This window comes from Henckelia pumila, chromosome 4, assembly GCF_033568475.1.
Source record: "Henckelia pumila isolate YLH828 chromosome 4, ASM3356847v2, whole genome shotgun sequence".
NCBI lineage: Eukaryota > Viridiplantae > Streptophyta > Magnoliopsida > Lamiales > Gesneriaceae > Henckelia > Henckelia pumila.
This window is the reverse complement of record NC_133123.1, coordinates 58,557,885-58,569,672: the sequence shown is the minus strand read 5'-3', so window position 1 is coordinate 58,569,672 and position 11,788 is coordinate 58,557,885. Positions and strand designations below refer to the sequence as shown.

The 11,788-nt window shown below is 39.7% G+C and overlaps 1 protein-coding gene across 1 annotated transcript; it reads left to right on the top strand.

Annotated features, from left to right (window-relative positions):
• The first annotated feature begins 210 nt into the window (after positions 1-210).
• LOC140861041 (auxin-induced protein 6B-like) lies at positions 211-612 on the top strand. The gene has a single exon (XM_073264048.1). The coding sequence runs from the start codon at positions 211-213 to the stop codon at positions 610-612; it is 402 nt and encodes a 133-aa protein (XP_073120149.1).
• Positions 613-11,788: the final 11,176 nt, after the last annotated feature.

The following is an 11,788-nucleotide window of genomic DNA, read 5'->3' as shown; positions in this document are numbered from 1 at the left end:
TTCAAATGTAGGGATATTTTGGTCATCGTGACAATATTTGTTATTCATAATCTTATGCATATATATATATATATATTATATATATATATGAATTGTATGCTGACTCGAAATTATAACAAACCCCGTAATTTCTTCAGTTGGGCGGTCTCACTCGATCGCTAGCAACATTATATTGAAGCACGTACGCACAGCCTCCATATATAACTCTCAATGGGAAAATATACTAAACTTGGACACATTGTCCGAATCCATCAGATGCTGTGTGCATGGCGGAAAAAAACGACGACGTTCCGGGCGGATGTGCCGCCGGGGCACGTGGCTATGTGCGTGGGTAGCAACTGCACGAGGTTCGTGGTTCGCACGACGTACCTGAACCACCCGATCTTTAAGCAGTTGTTGAGTGAGGCGGAGGAGGAGTACGGATTCGCCCACCAGTCCGGGCCACTGGCTATTCCTTGCGACGAGTCGGTGTTCGAGGAAATACTCTGGTTCGTGTCCCGAGCCGAGTCTGGCTTGAAGAGAAGCTGCCGTGGGAGCATCAGGAGCCAGCAGGATTTTGGTCTCTTACGCGAATCTCGACCGTTGCTTTATGCCTATTTGTACAATATTTGATGGGCTAGCTAGCTGCCTATTCCTTGTGACGTTTGCGGTGATTCTATGTTACACCGAGATAAAAAATCTCAATGCAATTTTTGTGTGGATGATCGGTCGATCATTACGTTTGAAAATCAAAAAAATTGAGATCAAGGGTAGAGCTCAGATCGACTTCAGTTCAAAATATTGTAGGAAACGATATACTGTAATCATAAATCAATAATGCAGAAAATAAAATATAATTTTATTATCTTAACATCACAGAAAAATTACCTTACAATTTGTTCTTTAAAAAATTGTCCATGTTCTAACTATGTGGAAAAAGTTGTATAACTTTATTTCTCTTTTTAAAAAGGGTTGACCCTGAAGGGGACCCCATCTCACATGAGTCAGAGGCCCATTGGCTCATGCGGATCGAGGGATGTGCACGAGTAGGCAGGGACCTGAGGGAGGAAACAACATGGTCCAACCCCCAGAGCATACCCCCAAATATTTTAATAAGGAATATGCTCCACACGAGGACCGAACCCGCAACGCTGGGGAATTTCTTCCCACGTCACCTCAGGCCTTACCAACTCGCCTATGCCCCTGTGGGTTGTATAACTTTATTTCTCAATCCTAATCTTTGTGACAGTTCTCTCTTGATCAATAGTTAGTTGTTAAAAGAATTTTAAATATTCTTCATTTTCGCCTTATTTATTGAGACGTTTGTACTCTATGTAATTTGATATATGATACCTAGTTGGTTCTTTTAATTTGTTCTTTCTTTGTTCAACATAAAACATCACAGAATTTAATATCTATGTTGTTGTGCACATGTGCCACTCAATCAATCTTAAAACTAATGACGATCCTTTGCATGCATTACATGATTTTGCAATTGTTTTTTTCTTTTACAAATCATATAAAATAAATGTATTTCGGCATAGTTTTATTGTTTTCTAAATTTATTTGAACTATAAAATAAATCTATGTCATGATTTTATTTTTAATTCCTAATTAAATCATTAGAAAAATTTATGTTCTTTTGTTCTCATTTTGATAGGTTGTTTCTATGATGTGATTGTCAAAAAAATTTGAAACGATCAAGCCTTGAGAGCATTTGAGGCCTTTTTCTCCATGAACGTTTCCTATATTTGTGAAGTCTATTTATACTAATTCGGTACATTAGGTTTTTTCCCCAACTTTTTTTTTAAAACCCTGGTGGGTAGCTATCCACATTTGGCCTATACAAGCTCCGCCCGTGAGTGAGTTGATAAGCAGATCATCACGTGCAAATATATCGAAAATATTTCTCCCGATATAACATATAATATCCAAAACTTTTGCATGTTTTTTTTAAGCTCGACTCTTTCTTTTAGCCTCGGAGATGACATTAAGCAGTTGGGCTTAGTGATCATGGTTTGCTTTCGGTACGACGGAGCCGTGGCCCACTGCTCCAAATGATCAATTTTAGGTAGTGTTTGCAACTTCTAAAAATAAGTGATTATAGATATTTTTTTTTTAATAAAAAATCAATAATCACTTATTTTTAGAGATTGCAAACATTACCTTAAGAAAAAAAATCCATAATCACTTATTTTTAGAGGTTGCAAACATTACCTTAGTCTCACTGCAATAGATGTTTCTCTTTATAATTTTAGTTTTTCCTTTGTCGGATGGTTGATTATTTGACGTTATATTTGCAATGAAAAGTAATAATTTTGCATAAAAAATACTATTTTTTTGTTCAAATCGACATATTTTTCACAATATACTTTTGACGAAAAAAAGTAATACTTTTTACTCAAAATAACATGTATTATACAGTATTTATTCATGACATAACTAGCAAAACATACAATGTTTTTGGAGTGAAAATAATATTTTGGACATCAAAGGTAATGTTATGCATGCCTCAAATACTTTTCCTTCAAATCAACATATGTTACACAATATTTTTTCATAATATAATGAACAAAAAAAAATGACATTTTCAATGAAAAAATAAAAATTTGGGCATAAAAAATAAAACTTTTCATGGTCAGGCCAATTCAAAAATTCATCTCATAAAATTGGTCCACGAAAATTTCTCATAGGAGTTTTTCTTATAAATGGGTCATGTTAATCGGGAGTATGAGATATATAGATATATAGCTCAGATATTTATCGTATAGGGTCTGGACTATATCGAAAAACATTTTGCTACATTCAACTCACTTAAATTTATGCAAACTGATGACAAATAGCTAGCACTGGAATGATTTTTTTTTTAACAAAAAAGAAAATATATTCATTATAAATTTTTCAAAATTAACCACATCCTGCATTAATGACCAAGATGGAAAATATCCATCAATCCAAAAAATAACAGGGAATAAACCCATTTTGGTCCCCTTTATTTCACATATTTCCTGAATATTCAATCTTTTTTGTTTGAAAATGCCTAAAATAATCCTTCATTTTTAGGGTTGTTTCATTTTAGTTTAAAATTTTAATTTTACCCTTGTTTCAAATTTTTTATTCTAGTTCAACATGATTTCGTAAAATAATTAGTTTATTACATTTTTTACCAAAATGCCGTCGGATTGTATCCATCGGGTTTTACAGACTATTCCTCACGGTCTATCCACATAGTCACAATCGATGGTTCTTGTCGTGGATTCCTTCAACAACACCTAATACAGCTTTGTCTTGTTTTCTATCTCAAGGAGTACAGTAATAAACTAAATTTGTAAATGAAATCAACATGAGAGGGGTAACGGCCTGGAATTTTATTTAGAGATACTAAATATTATTATATTAGTAACCTCCTATAGAGGAGGAGATTACTGGTTTAGATAATTATAGTAGCGAAAAATACAACAAACATAAACTTGAAAGAAAATATTACAAATTTATTTTGAATAAAAATGAAGATAATGATTGATTCTTTCGTCTTCCTTCTGCTTGGTATTTATAGGAGTCTCTCTCGGATTTGAAATTCGAACTTCAAACTTGTGGATGACTCCTTATATTATTGTTGGCCAGTTGTTCTGCTGAATTATTTCTGGCAACATCTTTAGTCGGGTGGTCCTGAGTGGTCCAACTCATCTAATGGAGGTTGGGTCACATGTTTTATTTTATTTTTGTGGGAGAATCTTTGGCTTTTGAGGTCCTCGAGAAAAATACTTTTTGTGTTGTCCTTCCCCATTTGGATTTGTTTTTGGAACATGTTTTCGGTCAGATCTTGGTCGAAAACCTTTCCTGAATTCTGGCTCCTTTTGGTTCGGGCAATCTGTGCATATTTTTTCTATCAATCTTCTGACGTGAGCCATGTTGCAAAATTTTCGGTGAGTTTCTTTACTCTCCGACAGCTTGCTGTTCCACTGAAGATTTCTTTTCTTTTCAAATTCTTCTTCTGCAAATCCTGTAGTTTTTCTTGTCATCGTGTTTAATAAGAAAGATCCGTTAACTGAATTTTTGATAAAATTTGAACGAAAACTTGATTTTGTCCATCTATATAAGACAGACCCATATTCCCCATGATCTCCTGGTAGAGATCTCTTCTTCACTAAATGTGGCAACCACGGGCATTTCTTTTGCTGGATATCCTTAATAAATTTCTGAGCATTTACCTCCGGCCTCCTACGTTTGATGAAATGAAAGGCTTCATGTGAACCTTTTCCAGCTGGATCTGGGGCTGTACTGAAGAAGTATGGTTCAAGAATATCCTCTGGATAAATAATTATTATTTTCCCATGTTTCATGTACTTCTTCCTGGATCCATTTTGGTAATAATGCTATTTTCGAAAAACCTGGTGAGGTGGTATAGACCGAGGCAAGGGATCCAAAATCATACCATAGTTTAACATCCTTTGGATGGGCATTGAGCTTCATCCACATTGATATGAATCTCAGCGGCGCTCTAAGATTCATATTGTTCCAAGAATTACTCCGTAATTTTCCAGCGTGATTAGAAGGATTTGGGATCCATGACAATCAAGTTGGAAAGCATGGCAATCAAGATGGTACATTTGGAATTCGTTTCGGAGGGAGTTTTATTGTCATTAAAGTGAATTTAAGCCTTGGAAAAGCAAAGAAAATGTACGAGCAAGAATTTGGAGAAATAAGCTCGCGCCCCAGCGGAGGAATCTCGCGCTCGCGCGAATAATATGACTTGACACTTTTTGGACAGAAATTTGACCGCTCCAGCGTGGGTTTTTCGCGCTCCAGCGCGAGACGAGAGTACACATGTAGTGACCCTGCATGGTATCACCTATTAACTGGCAACTAATAACATGCATTAAACTTAGTATAGTAAAATAACTTAACAGAGTAAAACATGCGGAAACAAAACCATAAAATACATATCAGCTTAGTAATAAAATCCAGGCTTAAATCTGTAGTGATACAACCAAATCGAAACCTTAAACAGTAAACATTATACAGCTATATCGAATCCTGCTGTATAGTAAAATCCTCAAAGCTCCTGCTCCCTAGTCCTGCCTTGAACTACCAGCTCCGTCCATCCTGCTACCTGCCCCTTGGAATAGGGTGTCCAAGATAACAACTAGGACGTGAGCGCTAACGCCCAGTACATAGACATGAGTAAACATATGTATATAATGCATGCAACATGATGACTGGTACAGGGTCATCTGAAAAAACATGCTCAGAACCGGCGCCATATGATTGCTGCCACCGCACGGATCAACCTCTGGGTGCAACCGCACTCGTCTAGTACACCAGAGTAGACAGACATAAATGCCCCTGCCGTCGCGGTACTCTCAGTGACAGACTATCGAATATAGAGCTGAGCGGCTCTATAGTCAGGTATAAGAAGGTATAGGCTCAACGTGTATATGCACATGACATACGAATATAGAAAGCGGTAAATCATATATCATGCCATATAATAATGCCAAATAAATGCAACATATAAACATGTATACTCGCTGGCAATATCAGTCAATGTGTACGTACCTCTAGGCTAGTTCAAATATAGTAGGATCCTAGGTTCCAAGCCTATATTCAAAAGTTCACCGTATCACTACATAAATTCTATAAGCCTTAACTAAGCTAATAAGTACTCCCAAAAATTAAATAGATTCCCGGACCATACCTTTGTCCGTAGTTAGCCCTTTGGAGTCACTAGTCCTGGATGACTATAACCACACCTTGGTTATTCCAGAACCTCTATTATAACCGATAGGGCCCTCAAGTGTATATCTCACACTATATAACTGAAGAAAGAAACTCGGGAATTCGTATTTAGAAATGAATCTGAGAAGCCCTATTTATAGGCAAAATTCCCGGCCAGGATCGGAACTTCCGATTTCAGGATCGGAGCTTCCGATCCAGCTCACTGCATGCATGTGTGACACGTCGGGATCGGAACGTCCGATCGGGCGATCGGAGCTTCCGATCTCGCCTTTGATCAACACTTGTCAAAATTCGTGGCTTAGTCATCGAGCATCGCTGGCTGCTGGAGATCGGAACTTCCGTTCCAGGATCGGAGCTTCCGATCTCTGTGCTTCCGATCAGGTTCCAAAGTGGCTGGGATTGGAACTTCCGATCTGGGTTCGGAGCTTCCGATCTGGCCCAAATTCAAAAGCCCATATTCTCTTGCGAAGTCCAATAACACTTCGAAATTGATTAATTACCAACCCTTAATCATGTTTATCATATTATTATCTTAAAATAAAATCTGGGTTACTACATTCTCCTCACCTTTAGATATTTCGTCCGCGAAATAACATCTAAATACAAATCAAGATAACAATATGAAATATCAAACCACGTTTTATTACAATAACTGTAATTACATCTTACATGATAAATCAAAAATACAAAGCTAACAACTCAGGATATTCCGCTTGCATACGACTCTCAGTTTTCCAAGTTGCTTCTTCAACGCCTCGGCGCTGCCACTGTACCATCACAAGTGGTATAGTCTTGTTCCGAAGAACTTTCTCCTTCCTATCTAGGATACGGATTGGTCGTTCAACAAAAGACAGATCTGGCTCTAGCTGAATATCAGTAGACTGAATCACATGAGATTCATCAGCTATGTACTGTCGAAGCAACGACACATGAAAAACATTATGTATACTGGAAAGATTTGGCGGTAAAGCCAAACGATATGCAACATCTCCAATCTTCTCCAGTATCTGGAAAGGCCCAATGAAACGAGGAGACAACTTGCATTTCACGCCGAATCTCATCACCTTCCTGAAAGGTGATACTCGAAGGAACACATATTCACCAGGCTCAAACTGAAGTGGCCTGCGGCGAATATTAGCATAACTGGCTTGTCTATCTTGAGCAACTTTGATCCTATGCTTGATCAAATCTACCTTGTCTACAATCTGCTGCACCAATTTAGGACCCTCGACTTGTCGTTCCCCGACTTCATCCCAGAATAACGGAGTACGACACCGTCGACCGTACAATGCCTCGAAAGGTGCCATATCGATACTACAATGATAACTGTTATTGTAGGCAAATTCGATCAAAGGTAACTGATCCTGCCAAGATAAGCCAAAATCCATGACAGAAGAACGTAGCATATCCTCCAGTGTACGAATCTTCCGCTCTGACTGCCCGTCAGTCTCCGGATGATATGCAGTGCTCAAACTCAGAGTGGTACCCATCGCCTCCTAAAAACTACCCCAAAAACGTGAGGTAAATCGCGGGTCTCTATCACTAACTATGCTCACTGGAATCCCACGCAATCGCACTATCTCCTGGATGTATAAACGTGCCATGCGATCATAAGAATACTCCCGGTTATAAGGAATAAAGTGTGCTGATTTCGTCAAACAGTCAACAACAACCCAGATAGCATCACACTGACGTGACGTCATAGGCAAGTGGGTAACAAAGTCCATAGTCACGTGCTCCCACTTCCATTCGGGAATCTCAAGATTCTGCAGTAATCCACCTGGTCATCGATGTTCAGCCTTGACCTGTTGAAAAACCAAACATCTCGAAACAAATTGATACACACTTCGCTTCATCCCTTTCCACCAGAATCTAGTTCGCAAATCCTTATACATTTTCATGCTACCAGGATGAACTGATAATCGACTCCTGTGAGCTTGAGAAAGAATATTATTCCTGAGCTCCGCAACATTAGGTACAACCACTCGATTAGATAAGCACAATAAACCATCTGCCTGAAAATGAAATCAAGATGTATTAACTCCATTGGCTAAATGTGCCAAACGCTGAGTCTTAACATCAGATATCTGAGCATCTCTGATCCGAGAATACAATGCTGGCTCAGATAGAATAGTATACAATCGAATCCCATTTCTTCCTTTCTTGTGCTTGAGCGTAAAACTCAATGAACAACACTCTTGAATCATATGAGATATTTCATTAGTCTGAAGTGCAGAAAGTCTCACCTGCCGACTCAAGGCATCAGCAGTAAGATTAACAGAACCTGGATGATATTTGATTTCACAATAATAATCCTTCAGAAGATCCATCCAGCGTCTCTGTCGCATATTCAACTCTGCCTGAGTGAATAATTACTTCAAACTCTTGTGATCCGTGAATATCTCAAATTTCTCGCCATAAAGATAATGCCTCTAAATCTTGAGTGCAAATACAATGGAGGCTAACTCGAGATCATGTACTGGATAATTACTCTCATGCGTATTCAACTGTCGAGAAGCATAGGCAATAACATGTCCATGCTGTTTCAGAACACATCCTAACCCCTGACCAGAGGCATCAGTATAGACAACATAACCTCCTGATCCAGAAGGTAGAGCTAGCACAGGTGCAGTAGTAAGACGTCTACGCAGCTCATGAAATGACTCCTCACAATCCGAGGACCATATGAAGGCAACATCTTTCCGTGTAAGCTGTGTCAAAGGCCTTGCCAACTGTGCAAAATTCTCGATGAACCGACGGTAATATCCAGCTAGACCCAAGAAACTACGAATCTCAGCAACCGTCGTCGGATGAGACCAGTTCAGCACTGCCTCTATCTTACTAGGATCAACAGATATCCCTTCATTAGAAATCACATGACCGAGAAACACTACCCGATCAAGCCAAAATTCACATTTGCTCAATTTCGCATACAACTACTTATCTCGTAACGTCTGTAAAACAATCCTCAAATGCTGTGCATGCTCATCCTTGTCATGAGAATAGACAAGAATATCATCAATGAAGACGATGACAAATCTATCCAGATATTCTCGAAATACCTGATTCATCAGATTCATAAAGACTGCCGGTGCATTCGAACCGAATGGCATCACCAGAAATTCATAATGCCCGTATCTGGTCCTAAAAGCAGTCGTAGATATATTTGAGTCTCGTACCCGCATCTGGTGGTATCCAGATCTCAGATCTATCTTCGAGTAAACAGAAGTACCCTGTAGTTGATCAAATAGATCATCAATCCGCGGCAAAGGATACTTATTCTTAATGGTGACACGATTCAACTGTCTGTAATCAATACATAATCGCATCGATCCATCTTTCTTCTTGACAAATAAAATAGGTGCTCCCCACGAAAAAACACTCGGACGAATATATCCCTTATCAAGCAGATCCTGTAACTGCTGTTTCAATTCCCTCATCTCTGACGGTGCCAGACGATAAGGCGCTCGGGATATAGGCGTAGTTCCTGGTACTAAATCAATACCAAATTCAACCTCTCGCACTGGAGGAAAACCAGGAATCTCATTAGGGAATACATCAGGAAACTCGCTGACAACCGGTAACTGATCAATACCCGTACTACTCGTGGACATATCAACTGCATAGATGAGGTAGCCCTCCCCACCTGACTCCAAGACATGACATGCCTTCAGAGCCGAAACAAGTGGCATCGGAGGTCGCACACCCTCACCATAAAAATACCAGCTATCACCCTCATCCGGATGAAACTGTACCAGACGCTGATAACAATCCACAGTAGCGTGATACAAAGTCAGCATATCTATTCCCAAGATACAGTCAAAATCTGCCATCGCTAATATCATCAAATTAGCTGCTAACACATTACCCTCAAACTCCTGAAGGCAACCCATCACTAGACGCTTAGTTACTATCTCTTGTTCCAACGGAGTAGATACAACTAAATCCATATCTAATGATACATAAGATAATCTATGTCTCTTAACAAAGCGACTAAAAATAAAGGAATGCGATGCTCCAGTATCAATTAATACAAGTGCAGGAATACCACATAACAGAAAGGTACCTGCCAACATGCGATCGCTTCCCTCTGTAGCCTGATCCTGAGACAGAGCAAACACCTGCCCTTGAGTCTGGGGACGATAACCAGAAGAACTCTATGGTGCTGGCTGCTGACGTGGAAAAGTAGAAGCCTGAGATCCAACCTGGGATCCCGATCCACTAGCAGAACCCATGCGCTGAGGACAATCTCTCCGCAGATGTCCCTGCTGACCGCAAATATAACAAGCACCAGTAGCTCTCCGACATGAAGCTGCAGGATGCTTCCCTCCACAGTGACTACAAAACTCCTCCTTCTTCTTCTTCTTCCCAAAACGGAACATACCTCGTGAACCACGAGATCCAGATGAAGTTGTAGGAGTAGAAGAAGACGTAGGTACAGATTGCACAACAGATTGAGCTCGAGGCTCAAAAGATCCACTAGGCTGTCCTGGCATCATCAACTGTGCCTGCCTGTTGTTAGTCTCTACAAGACGGCAACGGTTCACCAAAGTCTCAAAAGATACCGGGTCATCACAGACGACAACCTGAGAGTAGATATCTTGATTCAAACCTTGTAGAAAGATATCATATTTTGACGCATCACTCTCATTGATATGAGGACTGAAAGGTAGCAGATCAAGAAATCGTTGCTGATATTGATCAATAGTCATTGATCCTTGTCTCAGATTAAGCAACTCCATAGATCGTGCTTGGCGAACAGCCGGAGGAAAATATAATTTCTGGAACTCCCGACAGAAATCCTCCCAAGTCACCTGTCCTCTCTCAGTATGTGCCTGAGCAACTTTGGCATCCCACCAAAAATGTGCTCGATCCTCTAGAACGAATTCTAGAACTTTCAATTTCTGATCCTCAGTACAATCGAAAGCACGAAAAGTACTCTCGAGTTTAGACTTCCAGCTTCTAACTTGTTCAGGATTCTCGCCTCCCACCAAGGGTTTCGGTCCTACTTGCATGAATTTATTTATAGAGTAGCGGCGTCTACCCTCATGATGACGATGTTGATCATCATGATGGCGGTGATGACGATGATGATGACACCTCCCTGGCCAATACTACCGTGACTCTTGTCAGCCATATCCTGAAAAGAATTGCACATTAAAATTCCAAATGCGCAAGAATTACTAGACTAAATCCCAAGTACTAATCCCAAAATCTAAGCATGCTCTGATACCAAAAATGTAGTGACCCTGCATGGTATCACCTACTAACTGGCAACTAATAGCATGCATTAAACTTAGTACAACAAAATAACTTAACAGAGTAAAACATGCGGAAACAAAACCATAAAATACATATCAGCTTAGTAATAAAATCCAGGCTTAAATCTGTAGTGATACAACCAAATCGAAACCTTAAACAGTAAACATTATACAGCTATATCGAATCCTGCTGTATAGTAAAATCCTTAAGGCTCCTGCTCCCTAGTCCTGCCTTGAACTACCAACTCCGTCCATCCTGCGACCTGCCCCATGGAATAGGGTGTCCAAGATAACAACTAGGACGTGAGCGCTAACGCCCAGTACATAGACATGAGTAAACATATGTATATAATGCATGCAACATGATGACTGGTACAGGGTCATCTGAAAAAACATGCTCAGAACCGGCGCCATATGAGTGCTGCCACCGCAGGATCAACCTCTGGGTGCAACCACACTCGTCTAGTACACCAGAGTAGACAGACATAAATGCCCCCGCCGTCGCGGTACTCTCAGTGACAGACTATCGAATATAGAGCTGAGCGGCTCTATAGTCAGGTATAACAAGGTATAGGCTCAACGTGTATATGCACATGACATACGAATATAGAAAGCGGTAAATCATATATCATGCCATATAATAATACCAAATAAATGCAACATATAAACATGTATACTCGCTGGTAATCTCAGTCAATGTGTACATACCTCTAGGCTAGTTCAAGTATAGTAGGATCCTAGGTTCCAAGCCTATATTCAAAAGTTCACCGTATCACTACATAAATTCTATAAGCCTTAACTATGCTAAT

What these genes read in the sequence shown, in the direction of transcription:
- LOC140861041 (XM_073264048.1), top strand. Translation starts at nt 211, where the DNA reads ATGGGAAAATATACTAAACTTGGACACATTGTCCGAATCCATCAGATG.